The sequence below is a fragment of the Panthera onca genome, chromosome E2, assembly GCF_046562875.1.
Source record: "Panthera onca isolate mPanOnc1 chromosome E2, mPanOnc1 haplotype 2, whole genome shotgun sequence".
Lineage (NCBI taxonomy): Eukaryota > Metazoa > Chordata > Mammalia > Carnivora > Felidae > Panthera > Panthera onca.
The window spans coordinates 27,225,782-27,241,626 of NC_138353.1; the positions used below are offsets into that span (position 1 = coordinate 27,225,782).

A 15,845-nucleotide genomic window follows, 5' to 3' on the forward strand; every position below is an offset into this window, starting at 1 on the left:
TGCTGGCCTATGTTCACATCCGAAAGGCCATACCTTTCCACCTGAGAGGCCTTTCCACCACCAGGCCAGAACCCCACCGGAGACAGGGGGGTTCAACTAAGTGACAGTGCCATCTGCCCACCCCAGGCACAACCAAGACCTCAGAATGACAGAGCCATCCGAGTACTTAAAGGATTCAATGCCCACAGAGAGGAAGTCCATGTGGAGGACCTCGGAGGAGAGGCGGATGTCCGACCTCACGCGGGTGCTGGAGTGGCTGCAACGCAGGCAGGGGAAGAAAAAGCAAACTTTCCAGGTGTGTACTTGGCCGAAAGACTCTCCGGGGAGCCGGACTCAACACTATTACAATAGGGAGACATGGAACTGAGCCTCCCAGGAAACAAAAGGCGGGAGGAGCTTTAAGCACTGGGCCAACTAATAGAGAAGCACTCGGGGCAGAGGGGAGGTTGTCCAGGTGGTTAGGCCGGCTGTGCCAACTGTCACTCAGGTAGTTAGCCTCCCACCCTCCCACAGAGACCCGGAGGAGGGGGTGCTATCTTTCCAGATGATTTCATTTCAAAGGGATGGCTTCCAGGTCCTTGAGAAAAATATTCCTGGATTCTGAAACTGGCAAGAGGCTGGGAGAAGAAGATTTACATCTCAAAGGGGCAGGAAAAGAATTTACAAGTGCTGGTTTTCTGAAGGAAAAGGAAAGAGAGGTCCTGGGCCCAAGAGCCAGGAAGGAACCTCTCTAGTTTCATCGGGGTGAGGAGGGCGTTAAGGTTGTCTTGGTCAGTGTTCTAGAAGAGCTTAGGGACAATAGCTTCTAAGATCTCCAGGGTGGCAGAATGGGCCCTCCCCACTGTCCCCAGAAGCTTGCATCTTTATGATGGCTCCAGGGTCAAAGTGCATTCAGTCTCCACTGTTATCCCACTGGGACTCCTGCTAACATACCTCCTCCTTTCTACCCGGTATCCCAACGAGTTCTAATCTACCCATCTTGGTCCTCTTCAGCTGCTGTGATAGAATACCATAGACTCGGCTTATAAACAACAGAAATTAGTGTCTCCCAGTTTGACAGTCTGGGACGTCCAAGATCAAGGTGCCTGCAGATTCATTGTCTGATGAGGACCCGCTTTCTGCTTCATAGATGGCCACCTTCTCGCTGTGTCCTCACAGGAAGGAAGAGATGGGAGAGCTCTCTGGGGTCTCTTTTATAAGGGCACTAATCCCACTTGTGGAGGCTGCACCCTCATGACCCAATCACCTCCCAAAAGCCTCACCTCCTAACACCCCCATCACACCAGGAGTCAGAATTTCAACATATGAATTGGGGGAGGGGAGGGGAGACACCATTCAGCCTGTAGCACCACTAGCACCACACTCCCTCTCTCTCCAGGAACTATGGCAACCAGTTTTGCCTCAGTTTCCCCCCAGGCCCACCATCTATGGAAAATCAAGCCATGTCCTTAGAAAGTGGTCTCCTCTGTAGAGGACACCCCATGATCTTGAATTTTCCGGCCCCCAGAGAAAAACGGGTGGAAAATGGCATTACGTAGGATGATGCTAATGCTTATTAAGCATTTATTGTGTGCCAGGCCCTGTGCTTAGCCTTGCACTGCCCCCAGCAGGGCCACACGGTGGGCACCATTCTTACCCCTCAGCAGAAGTGACGTAATAAGGAAGCTGAGTGAGGTGCAAGGAAGCAATTTGCTTGAGCTCACAGAATTAATGAAGGGTCAAGCCAGGGCTCAAACTCAGATTAATCCAGTTCTCACTCTCAGGGGCTTTGTCAGGTCAACTCCCCATAACCACCTCCACTTCTCTGCTTCAGCCTCTCTAGCGGCCCCTGCCTTTCCAAAAAGTTCTCGTCTGTGTATGTGCTTGCTCCTCATTCATATGCAGAAAGATCCAGAGTGCCAGTTCCACCAGACATACTAAAACACGTCTGAGAAACATATTTTACATTAAGATGCTAAAGATTTATGGATTGTCTACCCTCCTGGCCCCCCTTTTTGACTGCTGGGCCGCTCAGAACTCAGTATCAATCACAGAGATTTATATTCACTTCTGTGATCAACATGTGTCCCTTCTCATGAAGAGTATATTCCAGTGTTTTCACAGCTTTACCTTTTATGTGGCTTTTTACTGGAAATAATTTTGGACTCAGGGAGGGAACAAATTTAAGTTGAAAATACACTGAAATCTTCAAGCATTCTTATCCTTCCCAGAGGCACGCGGATTTTGAAGAAGCTCCTGAGAAAGCGATGCTTCCGTGGCAGGTCCCAGACAGCACAGATTGAGGGTCGGGGGCGGGGGGGCTTTAGTAAAGGCGGTTGGAGGGGGGCTGTCTGTGGCCTCCCCTCCCTTCCCCTGGCACCACACAGTCATTCATTAAGTTCTCAAAATAACCCTAGGAGATAAATCCTACTACTGCTTCCATCTTCAGATAAGGAAACCAAGCTGCCGAGAGAGCAGTCGCTTGCCCCAGATTGCTCAGCTCCCAGCAATAGAGCAGGATTCCCATGGGCGTCTGACCTGGAAGCCAGCCCCAGCCACCGTGTCCCCACAACCACAAGCAGCACACTGCAGGTGCAGACCCAGCCAATTCAGCTTTCCTTGAGGGGCTCCAGCACCCCTACTCCTTGTAGGCTGGCCTGGATGCCCCTCTGTGGGGCCCTCCCCACTGGACCCCAGAGCTCCCTGTTGTGTCCTCCCCAACGCCCCAGTGGGGGTAGGAGCCTAGGCATGCGCACAAGGAAGTCCACAGCCACCAAGAGGAGCGCCCAGGGAAGGAGAAAGGCGGGATGAAGTCATATGACGGAATGGGGAAGGGTTGGGACAGAAGGGAGATCTGCGGACAGAGGGCATGTTCTGGCTGGACTCCAAGACAAGAAGGCCTTCCTGTGGCTTCAGACTGGAGGCCATGGCAGGAAAGTCACAACTACACAGGTCATTTGGGGGCCAGGAGGAATTCCTACTAGGCTGGAGAGAGGGGCCGTTGTGTAGAGGGTAAGAAGGAGCTAGTGATGGGTTCTGAGGTGGGGGGGACAGCCAGATCCGGGAGTTAGGTCATTCTCTAGGAGCAGAGTGTCGTGGACAGCAGGGCGTGTCTGGAGGCAGAAGGACAATTGTGGGGGGATCCGGGGGGGGAGGGACAGAAGTGGCAGAGTGGGAGCCAGCCAAATCTAGAAGTGGGGAGGGTGCAGCCCGCTCTCCACAGAGCCACCCCTCTGTGGGGGCAGCCACAGTGCAATCCTGTCTGTCTTTTCAAAAACAGAAACCCAACTGGGCGGTACCCCCTAAAACAACTGGGAAGGAAGAAAAGAAAGGCCGAAGCATCCCCAAAAAGCAGAAAGGGAACCACCAGGCAGCCTTCTCTGAGAAGGTAACACGGGTTCCCCGGGTTGAGAAGGGGTATGCGCTCCACCCCTGCACAGTACCTGGCTACATTTTTTTTCAGTTTAAGGTTCTAAAATTCACCCCTGCTCCACACTAACACACAAATGAATCCCCTCCCCCCTCCCCCCTCCAGACCCCACCAGCCCCATGGATGCTGGCACTCCTGTGGTAGAGGGTCATTCTTGCCAGGTGCCTTCCTCTCACTGCCGTCCCCAGACCATTCAGGAATGCCATCTGAGAGGCTGAGAGATGAGAACAGCCAGGCTTAAGTGCCCCCCGTCCCCGACGGCTGTGGCTTCTGTGACCCCTTATGGACTCCCTCTGAGGTAGCAGGGACCAAAAGTCACGTGTGGGTGAGCAGGTGCCAACTTACCACCCCAGCCCCTTCACCTGCCTCAGGCCCAGAGCAGTCTCTCCTTTGGCCCCTTTGCCTACCTTTCTGCGAACCCCTGAAATCACTCATTTTGAGGGTGGAGGAGGCCACGCCAAGCCCTGTTCTTTGTGGAGTGACTTGTCTCCCGCTCCCCTCCAAGACCCCCGAGCAAGGCATCAAGAAGGACAAGGACCATGTCATGTACCAAAAGCTAAAGGGAAAACGCCTCAGCCTATTTCCTGGCAGCTACTCCAGGGACAACCCCAAGAAATCTGGTAAGGGGAGCATCCTACCCTAAGACGGGAAGATGGGATGCCAGAGTCGTCCCTCATAATTGCCCACCTCTCAGAGTTACAGGAAGCCCACACTGTTGTCAAAGCAGCAGGTTCCATGCCAGCCCAGCAGCCCTGGACCGTTGTGGAGCCCCACGTGGCTCTTTAGGGATCACACCACAAAAGGTGCGACGTGGACGGCAAGCGAGTGGATGTCCAGGCTCTGCCCACCCCTGGGGGTTCTCTTCTCAGGGTGCCAGCAGAGTGTACCCCAGGTTCCTAAAAGCCAGTATGATGATGGCAACCTCGTGAACTCCAGATTATCTCACTGGTTTAGGTACTGTGACAATGTCAGTGTGACATACGAGGCACCACTCCTGCTGGCTCAAAACCCGCCAGGTGTCACTCACACCCAGGAAGAAGTCGGCTTAGGTAATGCCAGATCCTCAGTTCCCAAGGCTCCCTGGGTTCTAACAGCTCTGTAGTGAACTTGGAGTTGTATAATCCGGGGTGAGTCTCTCCATCTGCAGGGGCGAGTTTTCATATCTAGAATGTGCAACAGTAACATGACTTGCCTCACAATAGAGTTTTAGTGAGATGAGGCATATAAAGCATGTAGCCTGATACATAGTAGGTGGTCAATAAATGGTGGTGGCAGCGATTTCTAAGGAAAAAAAATGCTAAAATTCTCAGGTGGGCTGTACCACGGTGTTGGAAAAACAGTTGCATTTATTGTGCCTGGCTTCTTGGAGAGGAGGTGTCTGGCAAAAGAAGTGGGAGGAGTGGCCGAAAGCTTTTGAGTAGGGGATGGCAGGCCTCCCGTCCAAAATTACTCCCATCGTGCCCAGCAAAATGCCCTCTTTTCCTTTTCATTGAATACACCAAAGCCGTCGCAACCCAACTGCGCTCACTTGCCTGTCAGGTTTCAATATGATTGGCTCTAGATGCCGTGCAGAATCCTGGACTGAATTCTAGAACAACACTTTGGTGGAAAAACTGGTGAAATCCAAAGAAGCTGTTATGTGCCAAGGTTAACTTGTTAATTATCTTTTGACAAATATTCCCTGCTGGTGTGAGATGTTAACATGAGGAGAAACTGAGCAAGAGTGTACAGGAACTCTGTGTGCCATCTTTGCAACTAGATTGGCATAGGCCCTAGAGTTTTCTGTGACTCCCAGAGTCAAGTCTGGCTCCCGCTGAGCCCCTGAGCATCTGCAGATCTCCATTCCAGTGGTTGTTCCCTTTTCCCTGCCCCTTGCCAGAGCAGACACAGCCCCGTGTCCTTCATTTCCCCCAAAACCTCTCACAGGAAGCCTTTGTGTGTAAACAGACTTTACTGAAGTTTAGGGCAACAAAGGAAAAGAATTTCATGGCAGAATTCTACAGAAAACAAAACGGAAGTTGATTACAAAACCCTCTTAAGGGTTCGTCCAAGTCCTTTGTCCCCAGCCACCAGGAGATGTCCCCTGGCTACCTTTCCCTACTTTTCCCAGCTGTTCCACTCACCCCAGCACTGGAGCTAAAGTGAGCCCAAGTCTGGCCCCCAGATACAAGATTTAAGGAGGCACTCACTCTCTGGTATTGACTCTACACTTGCGGGAGCCTGAGACTGAACACCTCCTTGAATTGCACCCTTGCCCCGGGCACTTTGCTGTCCTCACTCTACTCCTGGGCCTTCCTAGCTCCCCTCTCTTCCTCTGTTTTTCCTCTCCCTCTCCTCCATCCTCTGCTTTCCTCACCCCACAATTCCCATTGGCTTTTTACCTGGAAGGATCGCTTAATTTCCTTTGTTTCACTGTCTTATTCCACACTCAAAAGGAGTCTATCAAGATAATTTCCTAAACAAAGGCAGTTCCTTCCTTAAGAGAAAATCACTACCAGCTAATAAAATAATCCGTTTCATAACACTGCACAAAAATGCAAGCAGTTCTTTGGTTCTTTGCAGTACCCCCGCCCCAGCAAGACAAAATCCACCCACTTCAACGGGGGACATTTTTCTCCCACCTGATGCAATACAACAAGTGGCCACTGGGGGGCAGCAGGTGCTCAGTTGCAGCAGGTGCTCAGAGGCACCCAGGAACCACCTTGGCATCCAGATGTGGCACCCAGGCACTGAATCAGGACTGAGCCTGAGCACAGCAAGGGGAGCTTCCAGAGAAGGCTAGCAAGAGGCCTGAAATGAATGGGCAGGATCTGCTTTTGGAGTCAAGTTCAAGACAAAGCAGCCCCTAGGAAAGAGGTGGAGCCAGTTATGGGCTATGGCAGGAGTCCAAGTGGAGAAAAATATGGATGAGGTAAGGACCAGGACTCCTGGTCCTGGCCTCCCCTGGCCCCACTCAGCACCTGGATCATTGGTGTCCTTGTCAAGAGCCAGATCCCCCGGGTGTCCCGGGTTCCCTATCTGCAGAGTGAGGCCTTTGCACTCTTGTTGCCACATTTCTGTGTGATCTGCTGAGCAAGAGTCTGTGGGGAATGGCCATCAGATGATCCCCACCACCTCCAGAACTAGAATGTGACCACTCTATCTGTACAGATACAACAACTCCCACTCATCCACGTTTTTAGTGTATGGTGGCCACAAAATCAAAATCTGTGACACACAGTGTGTTCCTTTTTTTTTTTTTACGTTTATTTATTTTTGAGACAGAGAGAGACAGAGCATGAACAGGGGAGGGTCAGAAAGAGGGAGACACAGAATCTGAAACAGGCTCCAGGCTCCGGGCTGTCAGCACAGAGCCCGACGCGGGGCTCGAACTCACGGACCACGAGATCATGACCTGAGCTGAAGTCGGATGCCCAACCGACTGAGGCACCCAGGCTCCCCAACACACCATGTGTTCTGAATGAGTGACACAGACCTGCCTCCAGCTCCAGAACCCCACAGCCAATAGAAAACATCAGTGATGACCCCCACGGGGAGCACTGTGCTTTTCAACGCAGACCACTTCATCTTTGTCCGCCTCAATTTCACAAAAGCTCCCATTCACTCCTCCTAACAGCTGAAATGCCACCTCCATCCCACCAATGACCACCACGCTGTCGCACCCAGGAGGCACCGGCCTGCTGCCACGCTGCTGCTGTGGGCCACGGGCCACTCTCTTCTCCCCACACTTGAACTCCCTGAAAACACTCTTTTCTGTTTCCCCTTTCTCACCAACCCCTTGGCCCGCGTGGAGGGCCACTAAGTTGGTTTTGAATTTGTAAAAGGTCATTCTGGCTATGGTCCCATAAAAGACCCTGGGAAAGAAATTGGAGCCCATTTCCAAAGTAAATCTTGGCAAAGTCTGAGCCGGCTAAACTAGAAAAGGGACAGGCGGCTGTCCCTGAATTTATATAACTGTTGGAGGTCTAGACTCATTCCCCCTAGACATAGCCCGGTAAAATTCCCAAACTTTCTTGATGAAATCTTGCAAGCTTACAAGGAGAACAATCTACTTACAAAGGAAAAAAGAAAATGCCCTAGGTGAGAGCAAAGACCCCAAACTAGCAAATAACTGGTTTACAGATCAGAATCTAGATACACTTAAAACTGGGTTTAATATGGAAAGACAACAAAAGAATAAGCCAAGAGATAACAAGAAAGACAAACAAATGAGGTTGGAATTAAGGCTAAAAAGAAACATGTCAGGTAAAAGAGGGATATTTTTAAATGTTAAAGAGAATAAGTAATAAACCTAAACCTACACACACCAAAAAATATAGTAGCTGAATACATAGTTATTGAGAACCACAAAGAGAATCTAACAAAAATACAAGTATAGTGGGAGATTCTAATATGCCTCTTTGATTTCTTTATATGCCTCTTTTTGAATCAAACAGATCAAACAGACTTAACTTTATATTTGAACAGAGAATGCGTTTTTATGTGGCTAAAAAATATCTACAAAACTCATCTGCATTTTCACCTCAAAGAAAACGTTAACATTCACAAAGTAAAGATCCTAGGGCCATGGCATTATCCTAAAGCAATAATTAGAAATAACATTTAAATTAAAAGATACTCCCAACTCAGCAGTCATAAATGAACAAATACACTCCTAAAATACCCTGTATCAGAGGGGGGATAAAAACTCATGAAAATAAGCCCATTTCTTACGAAAACCTATGGGAACAAAGGCGGAATCTAGCCTCAGAAGAAAATTTATTATAAAAACTAAAACTAATAATTCTTACCTTTATAACACAAAAAAAGTAAGAAAAAAACTAATACTTGTAGCAATCCATTATTTACAAGAAGATAGAAGAAACAATTTATGTGAAAAAGAGAGCTTTAATACATTAAATAAATACCAGCTGAGATTAATGAAACCCAAGCTAAAAAATAGTTAAAAGGATCAATCCAAAGCTAGTTTAAAAAAAAAAAAATTTATAATGTTTATTCATTTTGAGGGGGTGGCAAAGGAGGGGCAGAGAGAGTGGGAGACACAGAATCTGAAGCAGGCTCCAAGTTCTGCACTGTCAGCACAGAGCCCGATGCGGGGCTCGAACCCAGGATCCTTGAGATCATGGCCCAAGCTGACGTCGGACGCTTAACTAACTGAGCCACCCAGGCGCCCCCCCCTCGCCCCCCCCCCCGCCCAAGCTAATTTTTTGAAAAAGCAAATGAGTAGTATGAACTTTTCGTGACCATCGTTAAAAAGAGTAGGGGTGCCTGAGTGGCTCAGTCAGGTAAGCGTCCGACTACTCTTGGTTTCTGTCCAGGTCATGATCTCGCAATCGGTAAGATCGAGCTCCCCGTCAGGCTTTGCACTGAGCACGGAGTCTGCTTGGGACTCTCTCTCTCTCCCTCGCTCTGGCCCTTCCCTGCTTGTATGCACACACTCTCTCTCTCTTCAAATAAATAAATAAACTTAAAAAAAAAAAAAGAGCAAAAATGTCGAAGATTTTGTATGGAGAGAATGTATAAGCAAAGATGAGAAATACATGAACTGAGCTGTAATAGAACACTATATACACCTCTCTCTGATACATTTGAAAACCTAGAAGAAATAGATCATTTCCTCTCGTACTTTAAATTATTAAAATTGATATCATAGGCGCCTGGGTGGCTCAGTCAGCTGAGTGTCTGACTTCGGCTCAGGTCATGATCTCACAGTCTGTAAGTTCGAGCCCGGCATCGGGCTCTGTGCTGACAGCTCAGAGCCTGGAGCCTGCTTTGGATTCTGTGTCTCCGTTTCTCTCTGCCCCTCCCCAACTCATGTTCTTTCTCTCTCTCTCTCTAAAAAATAAATAATAAGCATTAAAATTTTTTTAATTGATATAATAAAGAAACATTGAGGAGAGCAATTTCTGAAGTAAAAATTGAAAGGTGGTTGACACTTTCCCACTGAAAAAGTCACCAGGACAAAAGGCTTCACATTTGGTTCTATCTAACCTTTTCAAGAACAAATGATCTCAATATCACTTCAACTATTCTGGACCATATAACATACAGATATTCCTGCATTAATCCCACAAGTCACCATAACCACAATATTAAAATATTTGCAAAGAAGTAATATAGATGCAAAAAATTTAAAAATTTTAGCAAATATGCCAACTGTATGAAAATAGATCAACTATTTCAATGTGTGAAATTAATAACACACCATGACCAAGTGGAATTTCTTGTAGTGGTTAGGAAAGGTTAGATTATCAATATCAGAATATCTAAGAACATAATTTATTCCATTAGTAAAATAAAGGAAAAACCATAGGAGCATGTCAGTAAGTGACAGAAAAGCAGTAAGTAGAGTCAAGCAATAATAAAAACTCTGTGTAACCTAAGAATTATTAAGCTGATAAATATTATAAAGCATATCAAAAATAGTGGCAAGTATCATTCTAAATGACAAAGTGCTAATTATTTTAATTAAAAGCAGGAACAAAATGAGGCATGACTGCTCTCATCATTATTGACATTGTGTTAGAACATCTGTCAAATGCAATATGTCAAGAAGAGTATATACATTTTCTAAATGTTACAAGGAAGCTATTTTCATTGTTCCCCTGGTATGATTACGTACCTCTAAAACTCAAGAAATTCTAGTAAAGAAAGAATAGAATGTAGTTTTGTTGTTACTGGACTAGAAAAAATACATTGTGAAGCAATAGTCTTTTCTCTATACTAGTCATACCAGTCAGAAATGGAAATGGGGAGAATATATTCCCTTCTCATTAGTAAAAAAAAAAAAAAAAGCTACAAAATACTGAGTGGTAAATTTAGCAAGAAGAAAAAAAATTAAATTCTCCAAACACTCGCCCCCACAGTATTTAAATTCAGTCCAAACCACATATTTGGGTAACATCTGACACTCACCATTTAATTTCATACATTTGTTCTTTGTGCATGCTGTTCCTCCTTCCACACATGTTGTTCCTCCTGCTCGCACATGCTGTTCCTCCTGCTGCACATGCTATTCCTCCTGCCACACATGTTGTTCCTCCTGCTCACACATGCTGTTCCTCCTGATGCACATGCTGTTCCTTCTGCCTGCACATGCCGTTTCTCATACCTGCACATGCTGTTCCTCCGGCTCGCACATGCTGTTCCTCCTGCTGCACATGCTGTGCCTCCTGCCTGCAATACTTTTCTCCCCTTTTCATCTAATAATCTGTTTTTCCTTTAAAAACCATGTCAGAGTTGATTTCAGATAGCTTCCCCTACCTCCTCTAGGCTAAGCTTCCCTGTAGGTGAGGAGGGAAAGAAGAGAAGGTCTAGAGGGGGACTAAAGACAAGAGGGAAGGGGAGGGAGCTGGGGGAGGCAGGGAGAAAGGAGGGAGGAAAAGACAAGTGAGAATTCAGCCAATGCCAAGAAGAGACTGCAAACCTTGAAGTGACCTCGTATCTCACAACAGGCAATCGTTTGAAGCCCGTGCAGACTCGCCAGCCTCACCCCTTCCTGTCCGCCCTGCCTCTCACCTCTACCAGGCTCTAACTCCCTGCTGTGCCATCTGTCCAATTTCAGAACTAGACATCAAGGATGCCATCGTCCTGGAGTCCACTCAACGGTCCATGCCATACCATCGACAAAGCATCATCGACCCCATGCTCCAGGACCCTCTCTTTAGCACTCGGAGGTCGACGCTCTTGAGAGACTGGGTGGTAGGCAGGATGCCCGAGGTCTCCTACGAGCGCAAGCTGAAGAGCCTCATGGAGAAGGGCGCCGAGCCCAAGGTGGAGACGGTGAGAATGCTGAAGCCGGAGGAGGTGCTGAGCTGCCGGTGAGTCTCCACAGTCTGGTTCAGACACCGGGGCTAAGCCCGGGGGAGGGGAGGGCGGCGGTGGCAGGACGGGGCTCCATCTTTGTGACCTGAAGGGCTGACCCAGGGCCGAAGCCGCTGGGTTTCCAGCAGCCCCAGCTGCTGGGGTACCAGCTCTTGGATGAGGCACAACATTTAGGTGCTGCCATTTTGATGCCACGCCTCTGGACACCTTCACCACCCCTCCAGTATTTCTGTACGTTTCACAGTACAAACCATGAATTATCCACAATGAAAGAATGAGTTGTCTGTGGCCTGGTTTGAACAGGAAATCCCTCTGAGGGCCTTCACACGGCAGTGTCACGTTGCTGGTGATAGGAGCCACCCTCCCTCCTCAGCTGGCTACCTACTGTATGTTTGGGGTTTTAGACTCCAGAAGGTACTATGAATAGAGTGTGAGCCATTTGCTGTTTACTGTTCTCACTAAAGGTCTTCTTTCTCACTTGTTCTTTGTCACATTTATCAGGACCTGCTGGTTTCCGCCCCCAGATTCAAGCGCCCCTCCCAAGCCCTTTCCTGTAAAGATGTAACTGATAAGATTCAGAAACTTCAGTAGGGGAAACGGACGACAGAATAATGTGGATGTCCTGTAGACTGAACAGCAGTGAACTCATCTGTAGAGTTAAGATTGGCCTCAGATGCCTGGCACGCAGTGACCCCATTCCAAAGTCCTGCTCTGCTCACTGACTGGCTGAGAGATGGATGGGTAGAATGGCAGCCTCCCCCACTGAAGGGGGCTTCTAGCTTGACCTCTCCACGGATGGGTGACTTTGGCTATGGCTTTCAGTCTGACAGGGTGATTCTAGTGGACTCTGGCCAACAGACAGCTACCTGGGCTCAATACTGGGCAGAAAAGAGATTTGGACAGGGCCCCTACCCTCCAAGGAGGGAGAGAGAATATTTGGAGAGATGGCATCCAACAAGCCATCCAAGAAAAAGATGAAACTGTCCATAACGGGATCTTAGTGAGTGCTCACATGTACATTTGTGTGAGATCTTCCAGAGCTGTGCTGGTCACAGACGGAAGGGGCAGACCCTGACTGGTGCTGTCATGGAAAAGTAGTCCCGACATGGGGCTGGAGAGTGGGATCTAAGGTGGCTATAAGACCAGGTAAGCTCTGGGCAGATCTTGAAGGAGAGGGAGACCATTCCCAATGGTTATATCAATATCCAGCTCTTCCCCCATCAACTGTAGCAAAGAAACCAGCAGGTGGCCTGAGTAGGGGGACTACCTCCTTTACTAAAGCTGGGAACAAGGTCAAGATTGCTGGTAGAATACAGAGCTCTCAGGATATGACAATAGAGATACTCTCTAGACCACACAGCATAGATGGGACCAATTCCACTCTCCAGTGTAAGTTAGAATTGTGGAGCTTTAGCTAAGATTTTAAATCAATGGCCAGACTTTTAAATTGTTTGAATGATATTATAAGAAAATACTCCCCTTTCCCACAATTTTACTCAGCTTTTATTGCCACCGTTCTGTATTTGGCCCAGGCTTTGGCATCACTGAGGTTATGCACACCTGGCAGTGATGGAACCCCTGACAATTGGATCTCTCCCCACGTGGCATAATGTATCATGACCACCATATTGCACCTGCTTTCCTAATGGCATGTTAGCTTTGGCAGAAGAGTCCTTGAAATGGATATTCTGTTATTTGCTTAACCATTCCTCTGCTGATGGAATTTCTTCTTTTCCTGTTGTTGCTAACCCCAGAGTGAACACTTTGATTTATATAGCTTTTTATCCCCCTTGGCTTCTCTTCTTGGGATTCGTTGAAGGCCTGAGTGGATGGAGTTCTTGAGTCAAAGATCATGAACTGTTGGCAGGGAGGGACTTGGGGGGACAGGGGCGGAGCTTGGCATCTATGTTGCCAAATTACTTTCCAAGAGTTATACGAATAAAAACTCCCATCAGTTCTGTGGGGTGTCCCACTCTCTCATAAGACCTCTGTCAGCTCCAGAATGTCCACAGAGCCCATTCCCTTTAGAGATCCCACGCTGCCTAAATCTAAGCTCTTGTCAATAAAGTTTGAAGCTAGAGTGACTCCACCCTCAACTGACCTCTTTGGCCCTTGTCTCTCACAGATATCTGAGGTTGTCCAAGAACAACATTCGAACCTTGCTCAAGCTGTGCAAGGATGCAGGCATGAACGTGGACATCCACCCCCACATGGTCGAAGGGGAGATAGACGCTAAAAAGGTGTTCGCGCAAATCCCCAGCGTGGCCCTTTAGGCAGCTCCTCCCCCAGGCCACTGCAAGCTCCCTCTGCTGTTGGATCCCTGCCCACCCCCCAGGTGACATCTTCTGGTACCCCATGCCATCAGACCTGGTGCATCTCTTTTAGACAGTAGTGATCAGAAAACAAGGCCAGACTGCATGAATCATTGTACTGATGTAGCATTTGTCCTTGACCCAAATCAAAACTGATTTGGGAGAGACTGTGGATTTTCTCCCCACCAAAAGAAAACTCTTTGGAAAGGGCTTGTTAGAAAAGGAGTCTTGGAAAAAGTGAGAACTGGAGACCCAGAGTCCCCAGAGGGACATCAGGAGGGACAAAGGGCTGAGGGGCTGGTTGGGGACACACACACATCACAGGTCTTATACACCACCCCCCAACCCCTGCCCTTGTGGAACTTCATTCTGTGGGGAGCTGAATGCTACATCTTCAAGGGACTGCTTGGTGCTCCCAGACCCTCAAGACAGGGGCTACCCTGGGACCCTCACCTCTCAGACCCCAGGTGCTCCAACAGAGGTTGCAAGCTTCCCCTGGGGTTCAACAGGGACTGGAAAAGAGAGGGGTAAATGAATGCAGAGGAGAGGCCTCGCCCCACCCCACAGCTGCTACGGCCACCTGGGTGCTCTTCTGGGGTCCACAGTGCTTTTCTCTGGGAACTCCACAGGCACAGGGAGTCTCCAGTTCAGCTTCTTGACATTCTAACCAAATGAGCTACAGTGAGCCCCAAGATTCACAGACAACATTGAGAAAAGAACATTTATCAGCAGCCCCAAACCAGGGTCCATTGGCAGAGAGTGCCATCTGTAGCACAGTGTATTTTATAAACTGAAGTGGCCTCGCCATTACCTTTTTAACAGTTATCACCAGATACAGAAACACGCACACACCAGCAACAGAGTCACACAGGTACAGCCCCCTGGTTTATGGCAAAGGTGACACTGTGGTGCAGTGGCGAAAAGACAATCTTTTCAATAAATCAGGCTGGTCAATTAAATGTCCATATGGAAAAAAAAATCAACCCTCCGCCTCTCACCAAATGCAAAAATAGGTTCCAGATGGATGCAGATTGTGAAAGCTTTTAGAAGAAACATAGAAGACAATCTCCATAACCTTGGGATAGGCAAAAAAAAAAATAAATAAATAAATAAATAAAATAAAATAAACACAAAAAGCCTCAGTAAGAAAATAAAATATTAATAAATTATATCATATTGAAAGTAGAACTTCCACTCATCAAGACATCAGTGAGAGAGTGAGAAGGCAGGTGACCCATGTGGGAAAATACAGATCTGACAGAGGGCTCACACTCAGATGAGCCCGTATTTTAACTCTGATAAGTCAATGTGAAGAAGGCAGGCAACTCGATCAAAAAATGGGCGAAAGTCTTATGTAGGCACCTTGCAAAAGTGTTAGCTGAGTGACCGATAAACATAAGAAATTGTATTAGTTTTCAGGAATGCAAATGAAAAATACAAGGCAATACCACCAACACCACCAGAATGGATGATCCCAATTATAGTGGAAAGTGTAGAGCAAAGAGAACGCCATTGGGATGGGTACAATCGCTTTGGAAAACTGGCAACATCTACAAAATTTGTTTACACACTGATGCTGTGGTCCAGTATTCATTCCTAGATACGTACTTCACAGGATTGTACAGCTATGTGCACCAAAAGACTGTCCTAGAACGTTCGCAGTGGCTTTATTCAATGCAGACAAATACTGGATTCAACCCAAACATCCATCAGCAGTAGAAAGATTAACTAGCAGTGTATTCATACAATGGAATACTGCATAGAAACGAGAATGAGCAAATACGGATGAACGAAGCACGCAATATCACGCAAAAGTAGCAAGACACAGAAAGGAGGACAGCTGTATGATTCCCCGTATACATCAGCACCCCCCACCCCCACCCCACGCCAGGCAAGACGAATCTACCGTGGTAGAAGCCAGGATAGCGGCGGCCCCTGGAGGAGGGTGTGTAGTGCCTGGAGCGGCACCTGCCGTGCTGGTCACACGGGGGTCCATTCACTGTACACTTCGGAGTGCTGCCTTTTAGGCAGGTATACGTACTTTAATTAAAGTACATTTTTAAAAGTATACGAACAAGAGTTCTGGTTTTGTTTGCTAAAAACAATAACAGCCTCAAAAGCGAAGCAGTTTGGGTCCCCTCCAACTGAGAGGCTAAGGTGACCAGGGGATAGAGGCTTCCAGTCCTGGGGATGTGGTGTACATCTTGGTGACTTTGGTTAATAATGGAGTGCTGTATATTTGGGGGTTGCTGTATGTTTGGATCTTGAAAATTCTCACAAGAAAAGCACCAGAAACTAAT

At 47.7% G+C, this 15,845-nt stretch overlaps 1 protein-coding gene across 3 annotated transcripts; it reads left to right on the forward strand.

Annotated features, from left to right (window-relative positions):
- Window positions 1–2: 2 nt before the first annotated feature.
- CE2H16orf78 (chromosome E2 C16orf78 homolog) lies at window positions 3–15,613 on the forward strand. 3 transcript variants are annotated; one of them, XM_060650816.3, is made up of 6 exons: window positions 3–295; window positions 3,260–3,367; window positions 3,915–4,029; window positions 10,974–11,229; window positions 13,359–13,473; window positions 14,958–15,613. In XM_060650816.3, the coding sequence occupies exons 1-6, from the start codon at window positions 146–148 to the stop codon at window positions 15,015–15,017; spliced, it is 804 nt and encodes a 267-aa protein (XP_060506799.1). In that variant the 5' UTR covers window positions 3–145; the 3' UTR covers window positions 15,018–15,613. The 3 variants fall into 3 exon arrangements, 2 of the variants coding, with proteins under 2 accessions (XP_060506799.1, XP_060506800.1); XR_009615390.3 differs by having other exon boundaries at window positions 4–295; window positions 13,359–13,568; XM_060650817.3 differs by lacking the exon at window positions 14,958–15,613 and having other exon boundaries at window positions 5–295; window positions 13,359–13,655.
- The last annotated feature ends 232 nt before the right edge of the window (window positions 15,614–15,845 follow it).

Bases quoted from the DNA above. Each gene is read 5' to 3' on its own strand.
- CE2H16orf78 (XM_060650816.3), top strand. From the start codon at position 146: ATGACAGAGCCATCCGAGTACTTAAAGGATTCAATGCCCACAGAGAGG. The intron at 296-3,259 runs GTGTGTACTTGG...TTTCAAAAACAG, and splicing joins AGAAAAAGCAAACTTTCCAG to AAACCCAACTGGGCGGTACC. The intron at 13,474-14,957 runs GTGTTCGCGCAA...AAATTGTATTAG, and splicing joins GGGAGATAGACGCTAAAAAG to TTTTCAGGAATGCAAATGAA.